This window comes from Harpia harpyja, chromosome 11, assembly GCF_026419915.1.
Source record: "Harpia harpyja isolate bHarHar1 chromosome 11, bHarHar1 primary haplotype, whole genome shotgun sequence".
Lineage (NCBI taxonomy): Eukaryota > Metazoa > Chordata > Aves > Accipitriformes > Accipitridae > Harpia > Harpia harpyja.
The window spans coordinates 38516747-38537930 of NC_068950.1; the positions used below are offsets into that span (position 1 = coordinate 38516747).

Here is a 21184-nt window from a genome sequence, read left to right on the forward strand (position 1 = left end):
TCATGGGTTTCCTTATAAAAAAAAAAATCACAAGATACAGCAATGTTAACATGATCCAAGCAGTGTTTCTCAACCTCTTTTGAAAGTGCAAAGGGTCATACAAATAAGACCAAATCCAAAGACCACCTAAGTTTTTTGGAAAAAAAATCCAAGGGACCAACCTATGTAATAAAATAATAGTTTTATTCAAAACAATCAAAAGTTTAAAACACACAAGTTAGACATTTGCTACTTTTATTCTCCCTTTAGTGTGTTTGTTTCCTTGCTACCATGTGTCAGAATGTGTATATGACATTTTTATTGGGTTTGGCTCCTTTTTATTTTGAACTGTAGTTGCTCTGTTGACCACTTTCTGATGTCTAACAGACCACTTGCAGGCAACGGACCAAGATTGATGCAGAGACATAACAGGATCAATTGCAATTTGTGCTCTCATCAAAGTCATGTGAAGTGACCGTCACAGTGGCAATATACTGAACACTTTCCTGCATCACCTGAGGTATCAACTATTGCTGTTAAGTCTCAGAAGAAAGTTTGGATTTGGTAGGACCACGAAGACTGGGCTCCCTTGCTGCTAGCAGAGGTAATCTTCCTTCCTTGAAGCACATTACTGAGGTGACAAAGCAGCACTCTTATTCTGCATTCTGCAAGTAAAGAATCTTAATTTCCTCCATATGTATTAGTGGTGGTGTTTCGGTTTGGGGTTTTTTTTTTTTTATAGGTGAACGTGCATACAGCTATGTAGAAAGCCATACCATGCTTACAACTGCCTATAGATCTGCACATTTCATATGGTCTTCAATGTAGAAAATATACCGAAAGGAAACATCTGTTTTACCTGAGATGAAGGCATTCAAAAGTGAATAAAAACAATTAATTTAATAATCATGTTTTTTTTAAGAATTAGCTAGTCTTCTGTGCTACCACCCAGCTGCATAAAATACACAGCATGCATCTGAGCTTACTCAAAGACACAGAAATGTCACTTTGAGAGCTGCAAAAAGCTGGAAATACAAAGAATGAGAAATCAAATTATTTTTGCAAGCAAGGATCCTGAATTTAACAGAAAGTACATTAGAGACTTCCAAAAGGGATTTCTGTAGTCCTTTGTAAAACAGAAGTTCGTATACAATTTAACTGTGTCCTACTAGAAGAGATTAATGCTGCAGTTGGACACACAAGAAATCTGCAATTCCTGTATTTCCTGGAGAACAGGCACCATGCCCACAGGACACTCGCACCAGCGGGATGCCCGTCCACCGACATTACTTATCATTACCTAACTCAGAGCTTCCTTCTTCCTTAGCTCTGCTGGCAGCAGGATTTTGAATGCTGTCCAGGCAACGCAGTGCAGTAACAGCAAGCATAAACTAACTGAGCTGACAATAACACGTTCGACAGAACACTAAGATCCAGAAGAGAACACCTGTCTGAAACAAAAACTTTAAAAGCTCCTTAAAAAAAACTGGGATACAAACCTCTGGTTCCCACAGGCAGATGTGACTGTTCATTTGACCACAGGGAGAATGTTATTAATACACAGATAAGCCCATGTTCCTAACAGTGAAAATCCCTCAGATCTAGTCCTAATGAGAGGAGCACACCATGAACTTCTCACTAGTCCCATAGCGAGTGCTGTCAAATGTGTGCCATATGCAGTATGTAACTCTGAAGTAAAGAAAACAGCAGGTCAACAATACAAGATAAAAGGGGCCAACGTGATGAACATGATCACCATAATGTCTAGTCCTCGTTCGCCAGCCACTGAAATACAGCCCACTTGGAATGAAACTAGAGAGCTGCTAAACATATGACAATACTGTCCCACATTTAAGGAAAAGAAATGGCCGTGTGCCAAACTTAAATTAATCACCTAGTTTCTGGAGGCAGGCTAATTCAAATCGATCGAAAAAAATGTACAAAGAGATACCACATCAAAGCTTTTGCAGGACAAACCAGTTAGAAAAAGGGATGAAAGACATCATTAGTGTATTAGTTTTTACCAACTTGTACCGAGATTTACTACACATTATAACAGAAGAACTAAGTTAATTGTTCGAAAGCAATAAAAGATACAAATAACAGATTGTTGATAACTGTCAAGAGCCAATAACCCATTTTCTGCCTAGAATGCCATCTAAACTGGCACGTCCAACAGAAATAAAAATGAAAAATTGCAAAGCCCTAGCACATTTTTCTCCATTCAATTTTTTGTTTGGTTGGTTTTTTTAACATCTTTCTTTCCAAAAGACAACATTATATAGAAGTAAATATAAATATATAAACAAAATAGGTACTTACATTAAAAAAAAAAAAATCCTGTCTGACAAATAATGACTATTTTTAAGAGGTTTTAAACAGCAAGATGCAGCAAAATCTTCTGCGTAGGTTATCCATTCAAAAGAAAAAACTATAATTGAGAGTTGAAGCTTTATAAAAACAGATGTTCGAAATATACAATTGCTCTTTCCAAGGTACAGAAACGCTTTTTGTCAGCTGACTCTTGGAAGCTGTGTATGACAGGAACTACAAGTCATCACATTTCCAGGTGCACGAAACTGCTGGTTTTACTGAAGTTATACTGTGCGTTGAGCCTCTACCAGAATACAGAATAACAAAGCCAAGTATAGCAGGCAGGAAGGCACAAAGGTCATTTTAAGAATATCTTCTGAAAATAAAAAACAGGCTTTTTTTTTTTTTTTTTACAATCATTATACACACGTTATAGTGAAGTGAATATGGGATAAACACCAGCCCCCCCTTTATTTTGATGAAATTTATTTTCTCCTTAAAGTGATGTTAAGCACATTACAATGTCTATTGGAAAAGACATGAAATAAAATAAAAGTAATTTTAAACCAGTGAACAGGAGTAACAACAGAAATTGTCATACTGGAAAAAGCAGAAAATTAAGTGTGGTAAATCCTGCTTTTCATTCAAAAAACCTGTTCTGATTACCAGTACAGAATATAAAGTCATGATATATGTAAAGGATTTGAGTTTTTCATCAAATCTGTGAAAGGTACAGAAGACCAGGTTTCATGCGCAGATGCAAGCATTTGATTTCAGGAGAGCAAAGAGCTATCACCTATATAATAACCTCATATAAACAAAGGTCCATATTGCATAAGGTCAAGTAGATTATAAATTCTTGCATTAATGGCTCATTTCCTTTAAATATGTACCATCATCAGAAACATTTCAACAGACACATAGTTGGGATTTTTCATACTTTTATTTTATTGTTTTTACACAACGTTTAAGATACATTTATACTGTCACTCTTACCTTCAAATGCCAAAACAGAAGGTCATAGTGTAAATGGACAAGCTATGAAACCATCAGACTTTACAATGGACAGAAATTCCTAACTTCTGCTTCCTCAGATATTAAAAATGGTTGTAAATTAACAGAGCTCAAAGAAATGACACTCAGGAAATAACATATCAGCAATCTTGTTAGGCTTAAGAGAGTTGGATCCATTTATTGCAGAACAGTTTCATAAAGATGAAGGGCTGAAGAGTTCATTATATTATCTATTGTTGATCTTCTCTATTTCACAGAACATCTGAAACATTTCATCTAGTAATTAGGCTACAGTGTTCTAATACAGAAAAAATCCTCAGCTGCTATATATGCAGCAGACCACCACAAAGGCCAAGTGGGGAACTAATTATTGGCAAGATCAGACTTCATGATCCCACTGAGCAATTCATACACTGTTACTGCATATGAATTCTTCTGCAGCACTCTCATGATCAATTTGATTTTAAGCACTTGAACAAAGCCTAGCAACCAAACATTTATGAAAGACAGTTTCCTATGTCACTTCAAAGAGCTAAAACACGATTTGAACCCTGTAAAACATATACAACTCTGAGACATTTAAATCCAATTTATTTAGCTCCAAGTCAAAGATAAATTAATGGCAGTTTATTGTCTTAAAGTATCCCACAGAGAGGAATAGACATGAAGACTTATAATTGCGGGTGGGTAATCTTTAAAAGTTCAAAAATAGAAAGATGATGTTTCAGTTCTAAACTGAAAAGAAAAAAGAATTCAGATGAATTCTTAATATAAACCATAAGTGGCTATTAGAAAAACCAAACCTAGAAAGGAGTTCCTTACACTTCACTCGGGTTTGGCTTTGTTTTAAGGTAAGACCAAATGTCCAAAAAGATACAAAACACAGTAACACTCACTGAAGTAACAGGAAAGAGACATCGGTGACATTTTAACCCTTGTTACTAAAATCTACTAGCAAGACCAGAAAAAAAAAAAAAAAGTATGGAGAAAATAAGCAGCATCAGTGCAAATAAGTTTGCATCAGTGCAAACAAAGAAATCCTCAAAAAAGCTTACACAAAAACATAGTATTTGTAGGATGACATTAGAAACTTGTTTTGTGAACTATATAACCTCTGCCGTCTCTGTGCATTCTGATGTACTTCACTGTTTCTGTTTTGGGATCCTTCTGCTTTCCAACTCACCAGGACTACTTGCTCTTGGCTGTTTTGGCTGACGTCCCAGAGAAATAACGCCCTTGAGTTGAGTCTCATAGAGTTCAAGAAGCAACAGGTGCTCAAGGGAATCTTCAACCTGGATCCCTAGCATAGCCTCTGATAGTACACGACTTTTTTTCCCCAAACCGGAAAATGGAATTGAGATACAGACAGCCTGAATGAAGGGCAAGAAAGCAATCTGTTCGAGACAAGAACTTGCTTATGTTTTTGTTTTTTTCCCTAATGTCACAGAAGTGCCCCTGAAGGTTCACCTCCTAACGGGACTTGCCTAGCTTTCTACTTCATATTACCCTGGGTGCCTCACAGAAGCTTTCCTGATCAAATACAGAGCTCTGATTTCACTTCCAAAGTCATGGAAGTAAAGGAATCCACATTTTAAAAAAAACAACACACACACACCATCCAACACCCCCCCACAAAAAAACCTGAACACCTGTACGACTATATTTTACTACTACAGGTCATGTTTATCCAAAACTTGAACTTAAAATACGCCTCTGAATAAGACACACAAAACAAAGTGAAATTAGACAAGACAGCGATGATGTTCTTCCCATTTACCTAACAGATTGTCAGTCAAAGGATGATAGAGGAAACCTTACAAAATCATCACTACTTCACTACTGTCTTCATGACTTGTGAACCAAGTCCTATGAATTTTATTTTCCTTACAAATAAAAAAAAAAAAAAGTTTTGTTCTGCACTGAATGAAATATTTAGTGCCAAGCAAAAGAATTTTTTAAATTTTTCATCTCAGCTAAAAAACTCCGAGACCTTTTGGTTCAATCAAAACAAAGACCTCCCTCCTCCCAAATTTCTTGGCACTGAAGCTGTATTTGATTACTGAATCAAAGGTATAAAACAAACAAACAAAAAAACCCCACCACACATGGACCATACACTTTTAATTTTAAAATAAAAGATGCTACACTTCTCATGTCATGAGCCTTTTTTCATGTACTGTTTTGACTTTTGAAATGCTAAAATCCCTTGCCTAACAGAGATGTTTGATTGTCGCTCAAGCTAGCAACTTGTCTTCTTACATTCACGTTTCTTTAGTCCTCTCTCCTCTTTCTTCACTATTCTGCTTCTAACACCCTATTAGATTACCATGATTTGGTTTCCACTCCCTTTTTTTACAGTAAGACTGCTTTTAATAAAAAGGAGTCAGTGTCCTACTAATCACAGACCCTTAGGACATCTTCTTCACTTTTACTCTCCCCAATTTTTACTTTTGCTTCTTCCACAACTTACCATTTCCTTTTCACAGCCACCCCTCTCATTCATCTTCTGTTTAGTTTCAAGAACTATGTACTTGCCTGAAGTACCTCTTACACCGCTGATTTTCTTCCCTTTCTCACTTTCCCTATGTCTTTTTTAAGCTTGCATTTTTGGGTCATTACTTCTTTTCCCACTATTTTCTACTTCTAGATCATTTAATCATCACTAATAAAATTAAGTATTTAAAGATATTCTCATAGCTTTAAATACTTCACTCTCCCTTTCCGCTCATTCTGGAGTCTCAAAAGAAAAAAAAACCAAACAAATTCCCTTAGCTGTTCTTACCATTCTTCATCGCAATTCTCCCATTCAACCCCACCTGTGAACATCTATTGCAAAGCATATACTTTACAATTTACAAATCCCCCAAAACCAACTGATTTAATGCATTGTATTGAGAACTTTACAAGCTGAACAGAATGCATAAGGCTATTACTTGCCTTCCCATAAACACTTTAATTTTCAAAACAGCCCATGCTAAGTCACAACAAACTACTAGCACAAAAGATGTTTTTAACTATACCACTCTGTCAACATATATTTGGTTTTTTCTGTTAGAAGACACTGATGATATGCACTCCCTTTTGCTCGTTGGTGTCTCATTCTTGCTTATACCATGACATGTTGCAAAAGAAAGACTCCATATACTTTGGCCAACATTGATTTTAAACCCTTAGTTTCAAGTGTTCGGAGTACATAGTGTTTTACAATAGGTTACAATATTACATGTCATTTCAATCATTATGCCTTAAAAGAAACAGAATATTCATTCTAACAAACTCAGTTTAAAACTGCAACCTGACCTCTCTGATACTTAGTTTGTAATTATTAAAACATAGAGAACAATCTAAATAATATGCTGGGAACACAATGTGGCAGACAGTTGAAACTGTATCCATAGTCAATTTTGGAAAATCGAGGTGGGGGGGCGGTAAATAATTTTCTGATAATTTGAACTGGTCCAAAGATCACTTATTTGGAAAATAAAATTTAAAAAAAAAAAAGAAAAAAAAAAGATAAAATCAAAGGGATTACAGTTTAAAGGAAGATCACTTGCTTTTTAATTAAGTTTGTTCTATTTTACACTTTTAAACCTTAAGAGAATGGATTAATAGTTTCTTTATTTATCCTGATAATCCTATGCAGAGTCTTAAAATACCTAAGACTGTTTTGCTTGGTTTATTGGTTTCCTCCTATTTGTCTGCATATTGAACCTTGTTACAAACTAAACGATAGGGGGTTTTAGGATGAGTGAGTTTGTTGGTTTTTTTGTTTGTGTTTAACTGTGTCTGGATAACACCAAATCTAAATAAGGTATGGCCTTAATCTCTGACTCAATTCTGCATAACAACTAAAAATAAAAGAGCAACTATCTTATTTTTAAACTAAAAGCATATGAAAGATTGAAGAAGTTGTTTTACCTTCCATTTCTTCCACAGGCACCTAAATCCTCAAAAATCTTGTGTATATACACAAGATGTCTCCTAAAAATGTTACCCTTAATTATACTACTTACAAAATTATGCATACAATTAACCAAAAAGGAAATTAAACACAATAGGAAACACTAATTTAAAGGAAAAGAAACAAATCAAAAAGGCATGAAGACAATCAGAGTATACCAGGGTATACACAACTCAGTACCATGTTAACTTGGCAATGAGGCTATAACTGCAGAGGAAACAGTCTGCACATAACTTGCTTGCCCTAGCCATAAAAGACACACCCAGATTTGAAATAAAGATAATAGGTGTCTCAGCAAGATGGCACGTCACTGTTACATGAAGTTGATCTATGAAGTCATTTTCTTAGAATACTTACCACTAAATCCCAGTTATTTTGTTCAAGCAACGTTATAGCTTCATCGATATTTTCAATACCAGTACATGCCTAAAAAGAAAAAGAAGCAGTAAGCAGAATTAAAAGCATTGATCAGAGTGTTAATACTTATAATTTAATTAATTTTAGGAGAATGACAGGAAAGGTATAGGTCTTTCATTTCTGTTAGGAAAGGATAATCCAGAAATCAGATTTCAAGTTTTAAACATTAAACATTTGGATATAACTCCCTGTTCCACCAGAGGACTCTTGTGCAACCTTGAGGAAGCCACCTAGGGAAGCAAGACAAAGTAGTTATTTCTAAAATTAGGACAATAGTGCTGTCCCATAAAGGTGTTTTGAGAATTCTACATTCAAAACTATGAAACACTCATACTACCTTAAAAGGCAGCACAAAAATACTTAAGGCTTAAAATGATGTTTAAGACAGCTGAAATATTTCATCTAAAGCCAGAAATACATAATAAACCCTACTGCCTCCACCATCATCTTATACCCCTACTCACTCTCGGTGATGCAGTGTAAGAAGAAAAGAAGGTGGCATGTATGAATTTTTGATCATCAAAGCGCCAACTTACTACTGCATATACAAATGAACACCCCTTGTGAAACTATTTAAAATGAAGACTATACAATGAAAAATTTACAATGTTTTCCTTTCAAACAAAACGCTTGCATGTTGTTCTAGCCCTATACTCTGGCTTTACCTAGTTCAAGAAATCTAATACAACAGCATTTTTAAAGTAGTGATAACATCCCAAAAAATGATATTGTAAATTTAGCTTAATTCCAAATACAAGAGAGCACCCTTACCCAGCAAAAACCTTAATGCAGTATCCTCCTTTCTTTTTTTGATACCTATACCTTTTCAACTGTTCAACTTCAGCAGGCAGAGCATTGCTATTCATTGCCACATATTTGCTACCGTTCACACCAAAGGATATCAGATATATTTCACCAGAAGGGAAAAATGGAAACAGTTAAGTTTCTTTCTGGAATTTATCTTTCATCCTAATCAAAGCTATGCTCTATATTCAAGCACACAAGAGGAGTTCAGACTTTTTACAAGATCTGAAACATGATCATGTTCCTTCTGCTCTACCACACAGTTATATAAAAAGAAGTTTATATAACTTTTATATAAAACCACATTAAAAAAATCCAACCTTTTAACAGTAATAATACAGAGTTAGATTGCAGCACCAAACAGATCAGTTTTCTTGATTCCAAAGACATATAGTCCTGTTTTTCCTTTATGTGATAACACAAAAAGGGGACTAGGCACAAAAACAGACACTTTTTTTTCTCCCAAGACATAAAAAGCCATCAGTTCATACATTTTCCATGCTCTGACTTTTCTCCCAATTTACAACAATGAAGACATAAAAAGTAGAAAAGAAATCACAGAGAAATTCAAAGCCAATTCTCTTTTCCCAAATTCAATGCTGAAGAGTTCCACACATGAGGCATTACATGCAGTATGTCTACACAAAATGGACCAGTTTGGAGGACCGCGAGGATCACAAGAAGACATTTTAGAGATGTTTTTTGCCTGCAGAGGGGAGGCAGCAGTTTCTATTGATCCGCAATGCTCTCAAGGCCAGACTGATTCTCTCTGAAACAAGACAAAATTTCTTCCATCGCTCACAGCATGCTGTGTTAATACTGAATTTCACCCACTTTTCATCAGGAATGCCAAAAAAAATTTTAAAAATACAGTTTTGCTCTTCAGAAGCATCATTTTGCCTTCTCTTCCATCACTTCTTGCAGTTACTTCTGAAGTTAAAAATGAGACACTAACACATTCTATAGCAAATGAGAAGGTTATATACACTTACACCAGGCAAGCTTGAGGAGTGCAGGGCTTGAGCTTGTCATTTCTGAAATCACAGGAGGGTTCATACTACAATAAACCTGCCACTGAAATCGATGTCAATAGCTCTGCTGCAAAGTAGTCTTACTTTGAGAAAAAGTTTTGCAGAAGTGACAGCCTGAGGTTCGGTTTACAGTCACGTGAAATACACTTAAAAATCTGGTCATTACAGAAATAAAGAGTTACTATTTCTCATTTATCAGCCCCGCAAACTCTGCGTGATCTTTCTAAGAACTAAGTAGTGTTCCAACCTACAATAAGAACCTGACCAACAACGTGTTATTTTCAACCCTGGACTGTGCAGATGAAGTTGAGGAGAGGGTACTTGGAATTCAGGGCTCAAATACCGGTTTTAGTTGCCCCCTCTTCATATCATCCCTGCAGCTCAGCTGACTTGCAACTGTCCATATGCACACTCTTAGCCCATACTAACAGCAAATTGATTCAGCTCATTTTGGCATATTTTTATTTCGAGATCATAGAATATCTCAAGTTGGAAGGGACCCATAAGGATCATCAAGTCAAACTCCCTGCTCCTTGCAGGACTACCTAAAGCTAAACCATATGACTAAGAGCGTTATCCAGACGCTCCTTGAACTCTTTTAGAAAAGAGCAGAATAGAATCATTAAGTTTGGAAAAGACCTCCAAGATCATCAAGTCCAACCGTCAACCCAACCATGCCCACTAAACCATGTCCTGAAGTGCCAGGTCTACGCGTTTCTTGAACACCCCCAGGGATGGTGACTCAACCACCTCCCTGAGCAGCCTGTTCCAATGCCTGACAACCCTTTCAGTAAGCTGAAATCCAGTTTTAGATAAACTAAACAAAATTAGCTTACCCTTCTGCCAGAGCACACAGTGAAAGTAGTTACCTCATCACAGCAGAGGCAGACTAATTAAGCAACTAATTCACTTGTATCTCTGCATCCTTCCTAAATCATCTTGTTGGTGATTTACAATCTAAAATACAACCTTGCTCTTGCTCTCCTAGCAATGCAGAGTCTTTGGGCAACAGGAATGGACAGGTGTAAACAGTAACTAAAAATCAAAACCATCAGAATTCTCAATACCCAAGAAAAGCAGGTTTTTTTAAAACCCTTGGAGCATTTTTACAATCACTTTAAATGTTTGATTTTGAGGAGTTCTAAAACTAAGATTTCACTTTCCAGATGGACTGTTTTTGCTAGTTGTCAATAAAACAGAAAACAAACATTTCTGAATGCCAACAGTGAATGAGTGCTACTTATCAATGTAACCACAAAACAGACATTCCAAGATCTTCTTCAACACCCTGTTAATGTCACAGTTGCAGCAAACTAAGATTCTTCAGAATAATATTTCAATATTCAGACACTACACACTACCACATACAAATCCCTGCCCCAAGTCATAATCCATCAGTAAGACCCAAAAAAAAAACCAAAACAAAACCCAACCAAAAATTAACGTTTGCTTTGTTTTAACTGCGTCATGTCATGGAAGGTAAATTCAAGAAAATCATCTGGTTTGCATGTCTTTAACTTTCCCTAAGAAATTAAGCACACAAGACAGGTAGTCCCTCACTGGCAAGCATGACGTGACATCAAGGACTCTGTAGCAGCAGATTAGTCCCAGAACAACCTGGTACTGCTTCTGCCTTTGTTTTCTGTAGGGAAACACACACAGGAAACCAGCAGGTTCTGTGAGCAACAAAATTAACAAAGTCTGGTTCCTTGTGGGTTTGTCTCTCATCCCTAATTGCAAGGGATGATTTAAGCTTGTCCTATGGCTGGAATATTTATAAGAGCTTCTTTTGATGGACTTCTTTCCGTGTTACCTGGCTGTATTTTCATGAAATTTGGAATAATTTAATTGGTATGAGCCCAGGGGACACCTGGGCACCATAAGGCTATATGCCTTACTTATCTAGGAAGGTAGACTAAAAGTCACAGGGTTTACTTACAATACATAAAAATGAGCAAAAAATCTTTATGCTTTTCATTCTACCCAAGCAAGAAACAAACAAAAAAATAATTGACTAGGAAAAAAAATCATGTTAAATTTGTACAGAAACAGAAGGAAAAAAAAACTTCAAAATATAGCAAAGCAGATGAGCTCCAAAGACGCAAAAACACATCTTTGTTGCTAAGCAAGTAAAGTGATACCAGTTGAGGAGAAATTTATTTTTTTTATTCAGCTTTATTTTCATGAGAGACCTACTTAATAAAAGGCATTAAATATTTTCAAAGAAAATTCCTACCAGAATACTACCAACTCTTGATTCAATCAACAACCAGCACATCCTCTAAGTCATCAAATTGAAAGAAACAAACCACCACAGTCAAGGTAAAACCTTCAAGGCTCGCTGATTTGTAAACCTTTACACGTCAAAAAGAAACCGAAGAATTTTTCTGAAGGACAAAGGGGAAGAAACAGTAGAACAAGTTCCTTCTCCTCCTCCTCTCTGCATTTCCTCTAAATCTAGGATAGCATTTTTGCCCTTCACAGCAGCTCCAGTGACTGTGCAGTCCCTTCTGTGTTTTTTTCAGACCACACAAGAGGAAAATGAATGTGAAGATGAGAAAACTATTGCTTTGCGCTGAATGAATAAAATCAGATTCTTAAGGTTAAAAGTTACTGAATGTTAAAACCACTTTCTTAGCATCCTGCTTTTCCAGGCCAGGTTAAGTGTTTCCACCAGGCAGATTTAGATTTGCATATATTAAAATTTCAGAGCACTTCTCCAAATCTTTTTCAGGTAGCTTCGCAGATTAACCATCACCTTAGTGGTGGAGAGCTTACCCTTGGAAAGATTCACAGCTAACCATTAGGGGTCCTATTTAACTGGCACAGTAATCTTAATCACTGTTACATAAAAGGAGCAAAGTAGCCACTGAGGAAACAATTCACTAGGAGAAAAATCGGAGGGCAGACAGACTTCAAGGCATTCAAGACAAACCTAGGAGGTGCTTCCAGAAAGCTATAATGCAGGATGACAGACTTGCTCTTCTAAATCCCTTGCAGGGTGGTCTGACCCCAGCAGCCGTAACAGCTGGATCTGGGTTTTGAGACCCTCTGTGACCCCCCACCTCAACAGCACAGGCTTTAGCCTACCTCCACATCACGGGAAAGCAGCTGACTTCCCCATCTGGCAGCAGCTGCTGTTGAAAATGCTCCTCCAGCACCTGCTGCAGAGATCCAGGCAGTTGTTACACAGCGAAGCTGGAAGGGACAACTGCTGCTCCTAACACAGAGAGCCGGGCTGTTACTTCTGCAAAAGCTGGGAAAGCAACAAACAGCTGTTGCTGACTCAAATACAGAGTCAGGCTACTGTTGCCCCGACAGATAGCGGGTGGCAGTTGTTGCACAGAAGCTGGGAGCAAATGGTATTTGGCAGCAAGACAGACTTTATCTCACCTGTGGCACCATTCCCCTCCTCGCCAAGGCAAAATGCAGCAGTCAAAAGTATCCAAAGACCACATTCAGCCTGACAGCCAGTAGTTGGATATGGAGGACTTAGAAGTCTGCCTCTCTCAACAGTACTGTTGAACAATTCCGTATTTCCTTTGACTACCAACAGTAGCTATATTTTCCCCAAACAGGGACCTCTAAGCTAACCCAAACTAGGCTTTAGCCTAGAACATTTTGCACAACAGGTTCAGGCCCATTAAAATCAGGCAGACAGATGGCTGTGAATTACACCGTGCACCACTCTCTCCTGTAGAAGTCAGCTGGAAAAAATACCTCACTTTGTGCCTAACTAATCTCCACATGCACTCTGCAGTTAACATCCTCAGCTGCAGCCTCCTGCAGTAATTTAGAGCAGATGCAAATACAGGTACCATTACTCAGTCCACATAACCAAAAGGACAAAACTGGAGCCATAGCTCCAAGTACCCAGAACAGCAACAAACTCAGACAACTGATCCCTAGGGTAGAGTCACACCAGTTGTCAACTACAGACTTTTTCCCTCTCACTAATATCACATCCATCTGTCTCAGAATAAGACTAAGCTACTGTGATTCAATCTGATGCCTAGTCCTCAGACACTGAAACAGCTGATACAGACTCTCCTGTGCTGGATGAAAAAGGAGAAAAGAGCTTTCTGTCATCAGCATTTTGTTGCAACTGTAGCACGGTCCATCTTTTTTAATATTTATAAAACTACAATGCCCAAAGAAACAACTACATTAAGGCACCAAAAGATTCAACAGGTGAGATCACCGAGGAAAAAAAGCTTTCACCCTTTGGGATCTCCTACAAAACCCCAGGAAGCCAGCACTAATACACCTCCATCCACTGCAACAGCACAGACAGCACCCTAGGAAATGCTTACTTTTGAAAGTACTCAATAAATTTTTATCACTAGATAGAGCAATGCAAGTAGAGCTAACTCTATTCCATAAGATATATGAGGTTTTAAAGAGAAATCAAAAACACTGGCAAAGAACAAATACTGTTAAAATCAATTTACTATCCCTTCGGTAACGTACTCTTCAAAAGATAAGAGAGATTAGGAGCATGGAAAACTCTTTTTGAATACAGGCCACTAAGTTGCTCAGAAGGATGGCTGAATTCTCCAGGTCAGCAGCTTAAAAACAAAAAGAAAAACCACTCGGAGCTGTTCTTAATAGCATATGAGATATAGCAAAGGATATTACTTACCTCCTTGCATACTTCCCCTGCAATATAACCAAAATTTAGTTTGCTGTTTTATTCACCTCTTCAATTACAACCAGACAGATCAGTTCACCGACACACTTCAGCTTCCTGTCAGATTTTGCATATCTCCGAAGACAGAGAGTCTGTAGCCTCTCTGGACAGCTTGTTCCAGTGTTTCACCACTTCACTGGGAACTTTTTTTTCGTTATATTTAATTATAATTTCCCTTGCTGTAACCTGTATCCACTGCCTCTCATCCTCAGACTGTGCAAGTCCAAGAGAAATTTGATTCTATATTCTCTGCTATCACCCACCGTATAGCTGAGACAGCAACTAGATCCTCCCTTAGCCTTCTCTTCCAGGCTACACAAACCAGTCCCTTAACCTCATCTTTCACAAAATATGCTCCAGCCTCCTCCCTTCCTAGGCAGCCCTCCACTGGACTTGCTCCACTTTGTCAGTGGAGGGACTGATACTGGACACAGTAATCTGGTAGTAGTGGTCTCACCAGTACCAAGTAGAGGGGAAGAATGGCCTCCCTCAGTCTCCTGGCATACTAGTGCAGCCCACTATGTGGCTACTACGGCTAGAAGAATCCGTAATTCGCTTTCTAAGAGTTCCTAATAAAAATCAGGTTTCTGGATGTATGATTTTTAAACAACCCAACCCCAAGTTTCCTGTTTCTAGAGTGAAACATAGTAGCTCGCTTCCTCCTCCTATCCCTTATGAGGGCAGTAGCTCAGTAATCAAAGAAATAATTAAAAGTCTATAAAGCAGCCAAGGGCAGCTCCACATTGTATCTGCTAGAAGTCTACTCAAACACAGAAAGCTTTAGGACACTAATTCACCTATGACACATTAGTAAGTGAGAAAATTTTCTTTAAAATTCACACATACACTGTTGCAATGGTAATTACTTCAGAGCAACTGAAACAAAGCGTAACACTTGTTCCCCCAAAACAGGTAAAGTTAAACCAGTATGCTCAGCCAAGCAAGTAAGGGCTTTAGTACCTTAATATCAGATTTAGGATCCATGCATAACTCCTCTCTGGGCTATCAAGAGATTCAGCACATTTGGACACTCACAACTGAGATTTTTTTGGTACCTCAGCTCTGCTCATGCCAGAGTCCCGCCTGTCTCAAGACCACCTCCACAGCCTGCAACACCAGCTACATACATGCCCCTCTGTGGCATCCCCTATCATTCTAACCTTGCAACAAACCTACTGATGTAATGAGACTGGTCTTATTATGAGTCATCCGTGGTTATTAAATTAACTTTTACTTCTTTCTGTTTCAGACAAACACTTAAAAAAAAACATCCAGGCATATCAACTGAGACGCAAACGGAAAGGTCACCTACTGCAAGCATCTAAACGAAGAGATAAGAATGCCTCTCTGTTTTTACATAACTCAGAAGACCATCTGGTAAAAATTAAGCAGATTCACCAGCTGTTCGCTTAAGAAAAACAAGCTAATAGACTTACCAGTATCAGAAATTGAGAAAGGGTTTAGGCAAATATGCCGGGCTAAAGTTTTGCCCAATGCGTTTCAACTCCCACCCCCACCTATTTACCAAGCTTCATCATTGTACTATTTGCACACCACTTTAAGCAACACTCTGAAGTGAGGAAGCATTAGCCCCTTTCTACAGAAGGAAAGGGGAGTAAAAAAAGAAAAAATGATATTTCTGAAGGTCACAGAAGACATTTCTACCTATTAGTTACCAAGCAGACAAGAGCGAACTTTGCCCATGCTCCGAGATGACTGCAAGCCTTCTGAACAAAGCAAGCAGGGTACAAAGTCTAAACCGGTAGCATGAAGCTCTAACCACTTCTTAGCAGAACTAGCTAACTTGGCACCACACTAACCACTTTCAAATGGTTTCCAGCAGACTTTGAACACTCTCAAGACTCTGGAGCAAATTCTGCTTCCAGAATACCACGAACGCACATCCCTAGGAAGCCCATGAGCTGAGCCAAGACATGAACTCTAGCCTCCCAAGCCCCATGCTAACACTCTAGCGTTTAAGCCACATGCGCTACACACAAAGAGCAGTGCTCAAACTGAATTAAAAACCAAACCAAAACAAAAGTCAGTACCCATTAATTAGTACTCTGGACTACTAAACCCATTTGTCTTTTCTGAGGACTGAAGACAGCCTTTACCCAACAATTACAAAAAGCTTTAGTTAGGGTTAACCCAAAGGTTCTCTGCTTGTTTAATACTTTATTAAAAGTATCTCAGTGAAGGTAAAAACCCAATGATTTCCTGAATCACAATCATTTTGTTTTTACAGTATCTTATACTTTATCACATGAGAAGAAAAACTGATGGAAAACAGAAAAGAACTGCTGGGGTCAGACACACACTTTTGCTTACTGGATATTTGTAGTCATCTCCTTTCTCCTCATTGCCTCAGAAGTAGTAGAACCTTAAAAACAACTGAAGAATAAATAAAAGCCACTTTGTAGATAAGCACACAAAGGAAGAGTACTAATCCATACAAAAAATATTTTCCTCAACATTCCACAAACACTCATATTTTTTTGGTAAAGAACAGGACCACAAGGAACAGACATATTCTTCAAAACCTGGAAATGGTATCCAAAATAGGGAAACAGAAGAACAGTCAAATCCCAGCAAAGCACAGGTCATACCATAATGCAGGCCAACAAGGACTGCTAAAAAAAAAAATAAATAAAAATTCTCAAAGACATAAAAATTATATCAGCTTTTAAAAGCATCAGGACAAGGAAGCCTGCCAGCAAGTCAGTGGGACCAAAGGAAGAAGATACTAAAGAAGTATTCAAAGAAGGTAAGGGCATATCGTAAAAGCTAAATGAATTCTGTGCACTCATATTCACTACAGAGAAACTTGGGGACCATCCTATAACAAAGCTGCTCTTTACAGAGAACTCTCTCATCCTAAATTGTCAGCAGAGACATATAGAACCACCAGGACCATATGATAGTCCCCAAAATTTTCAAGGAACTGAAATACGAATTTTGTTTTGTTTTTACACAGACTGCTCTTTAAATCAGCCTTAACTAAAGGTTAAATCAACCTCACATTCCCACAGTGTTGACATTAGCTTTTTGGTGAATTTTATTGGGGTGCAAACCAGAAGGCATTAAGATTTCTACAGTTCAGACACATTTGACTTCTGTACCATAAGAAATAGCAGAAATGCCAATAAAGTATACAGAATAGAATTAGTATATACATGAATATATATGACATACTGAGGAAAAGCGAACACAGCTTCTACAGAGCAAACTCACACATCACAAAACTACTCAGATGTCTCTGAGGAACTCAGTGAGTTGAAGAACACAAGACTAACTCAAGCTGACACAGTTCATTTCCAAAAGTCTTAAACCCCATCATCAAGGTCTTAAAGTGCTGACTTCCAGAAACTAGGATGAGGCAAATCCATTCAAATCCTGTTTCTTTCAATTGTTTCCTAAGAACCAGCCACTGCTGCAGATGAGACATTAGGCCAGCTAGGTCTTCGACCTGAGCTGATATGGCACCTTTGAAATTTGCTCACACAAACAACCTGACCTTTAAAAAAAATAATAATAATAGAGGTGACTCAGTTTTGGAGTTCTTGTCTTTACAAACTGTTTCCTGCAATAGGTAAAATATGAAACCTATATTAAGTAACTCAAGGGCTAATGTAGTCTGTTCTAGTTTCAAAACATCTCTTAAGACCTTCAGCTTTAATGAATTATCTTTTGAAAGCATAACTACTCCCGCAGAACAAAGACCTGCTCAACCAGTTAGACATAGAGGACCAGTAGATGACTACTTTGATAGACCAAACAACATGTAATGCATACATTAGGGCTTTAGTTTCCTCTTTGAGCAGTTGTTTTTACAATTGCACATTATCAAGTCAACTCTAAAAAATGGGCTTAATTAGTAGGTATCAATCCAGCCAGTAAGCATGTCATTTCCTTTCATCCAAATGATGAGGGACAAATAAAATGTTAGGTACTTCTCCAGGCTTTTCATTCTAGTTCTTACAGTAGTTAAAAGAAAGGAATCACCTAATGGCTGCCCCACAAATGTACAGACTTACCCACTGACTAGAAAAACATGAAATCCTATCAAAGATTTGCCATGTGGTTCCTTTAATAGGCTATTAACTCTTGCTTCTAGTAGAGAAACGCATAAAAACTAGGCTTGCAATGGTAACTGAACCATGAGAACTGTCCAAACAGAGGGGGAAATTCTACCCTTTCAGACTTCCCAGCACCAATTCAATATTCTGGAAATGGGAAATTCTCAGGACCCCTTAAGACATGTAGCAGCTCACTCAAATCCTCATCCTCTCCTTTCCCACACCTCCTTCCACACAAAAACATGAACTCGCTAAGTCTGTTTACTTTAAATGATCTTTGCTTACCAAGAAATATTAGCCATATTTTCTTTTCAATGTGTCAAATAACTTCCACATTACCTCTCAATGAAAGCACATTCCTAGCCTCTAGAAGTACATATAATTAATAATTTCAATATTATAATTAGTATTAGTTGTCATGGCATTTGTAAAAGGATCCTGCAGCTACCACCTCTCAATCTGTTTCAGTGACCTACTAACCCAAATACCTATATGAATGGGCCGATGGAAATGGTGACATGTTTACTATGATGTGAAGAGTCTTTTCAAGGTAATTGAATGAAAAGAACAGCATAAACCTCTTTCTAAAGATGAACCAGTGCTCCAGTGGTAAACTGTTTAGGTTCTTACAGCAGGGCTGTAATGCACACCAATCATAGTATCCTCTTTCTTCTCTATAAATGTCAGATAGTATTTCTAATTAAATATCTGTCCTTATATAAGAGAAATTAGCTGGCTTTTCCATAAACAGCTATCAGTGGAAACATCCAAGTTATTATGTTTCTAAATGGACATTGCTCTTACTCCAATTTCTTATTTGTGACTCTGGAATCCACTTCGCCTTCAGTTTAAAGGCCAGAAAAGTGACTAGTAAATCAAACTAGCTTTGTTCTGATGAACGTGAGCTTTGGAATTACAGCTGAGTCTAAAAGTATCTAAAGAAATTAAACTGTTGATTCTTCAGAAACACACAAAGGACAAATTAATACAAGCGATGGTCTTGGTAGCAGACAACAATGAAAATAACCAAATTAAAACACACTAAGCATGCAGTATGCTTTTATCGTGTCTCTTGACCCTAAGGCCATTTACAGCAAACAAAACCAATTGTGTTGCAAACCAAGAGGTCCAACTACCAGTTCCAACGCTGTTACTGACAGTGTAATGCACAAAATTACAAGATGCGATAAAAAGCAACAAGGATTAAAAAGAATTATAATCAAAATGCAAATTAAGAGGCCTCATAGGTATGAGCTTCACCATCCTACAGTATCCTAAGGTCCTCTTTTTCACACTGAAAAACAGCCCTGTTAACTATTTCAAAATTTAGCTAAGGATATAGTAACGTATATCCACAAAAAAAGGTCAGGTAAAGCAGTGCTGAGTACCTTGACACCTAACTATTAGAAACTTAGCACAGCCCACTTTTACCTAAAGATACCCAGTATGAGGGGGTTGTAGAAACAAACCTGTCTATCCCAAACCCTGATTTCTAATCTACAGAGTACTGGATCTCCTTCCAACTACTACGGAGAGAGCTGCAGAGCTCAGTCTAGCAGGTGTGCTCTGGGAGCACCCACTGCATTATATTCTACCAAGAGGCCACACAAAAGAATGGTTTGGTATGAGCAAGACTGAGGTTTTAAGATCAGACAGATCTGAACACATATAAATCCAGATATTTAGGTGCCTAGGGAGACTTTCTGATGAAAATGTAGGCCCCCAAGAACTTTAAACACAAGTTGGAGGACACTTTCCAAAGATATAAACTTTGATTGGAAGTCTCTCCAGCACCTGTCTTTTGTTGAAGACCTTGTTCCAACTGAATTGCCAAACACTTCACAGAAAGCCTGCAAAGAAATCACGAACAGTCCTTTCTGCTCCAATGCTTTAATGACAAAACAACACAATTTCTTTCAGAAATCAACATTAAGGACATCAAGTTTGCTATTTGTTCAAAACCCCTTTGTGGATGGTTTACCCTTACATAAAATGGTTGAAACACTCTTTCCAGCCCCCAGCATAAGCCACAGTCCAGGGCAAGAATCAACAGTACCGCCTGAAAGCTGTTCTGGTATCTGCCTACCTTTTTCACCCATCAAATTTTCATACCGGCAATAACTTAAAAGTGACAGAAAACCTGAGCCAGCATGCCAACACAAACAGAAGAAAGCAAAGCTCCCTTAGCACCCCCCAAAAAATTAATACACACGTAAATTCTGCACATAGACTGTTAGACAGTGAAAACAGTGTGCATAACAAAGATAATCGTGTACAGGGCTAAAGCAGACAGATGATTTTCATAACCACCAAAAAAAAAAAAAAAATCTTTAAAAGTATATCTTGTTATCTTGTCAGTTATTTAACAGCACTGTGTTAACTTCCAAGTGAAAAAGATTCTCCAGTTTCTTTAATTTTAGCTATTCCAGAAGGAAATGAGTAGTTTGAATTATGGTTACATTTTAAAAAAATAAAATTAAGAATAATAACCTGATGTATCAATGTCATGGTCAATTGTATACCTGAAAACATGATTATCTAGCATGCTTTCTCACCTTTCTGTAACTGATGGCAATGAGGTTCTTCCTTCCCCATTCCCCCTTGCTCCTCCCACAAACCTCTGGTTTTATGAAAAAGAGTGACACAAAGGTGAAGCTTCAAAAAAGGGTATTTTTATATACAAGCATGTTAATCATACCAAAGCAGTCTATTACTCAGTTTAAAAAAAAAAAAACTGTAAAAAGAAAAAACCTCACATAACTTTATTTCACAATTAACAGATGAAAGACAGCAGGAAGTAGAAGAGAACTCTTAGATATCTGTTGTTTCGATGAGAGCAGGGATTTTTTGAGTTTTGCTATTCTACTCTGAAGCCTTCCCACTCAGACCAAATCTT

At 37.7% G+C, this 21184-nt stretch overlaps 1 protein-coding gene across 1 annotated transcript in view; it reads right to left on the reverse strand.

Moving 5' to 3' along the window:
* FAF1 (Fas associated factor 1) overlaps positions 1 to 21184 on the reverse strand; it is a 173472-nt gene that overhangs the window by 148090 nt on the left and 4198 nt on the right. The window contains exon 2 of the mRNA XM_052800638.1: positions 7625 to 7693. Coding sequence (XP_052656598.1) covers positions 7625 to 7693 — 69 coding nt within the window. The remainder of the gene's footprint in view (positions 1 to 7624; positions 7694 to 21184) is intronic.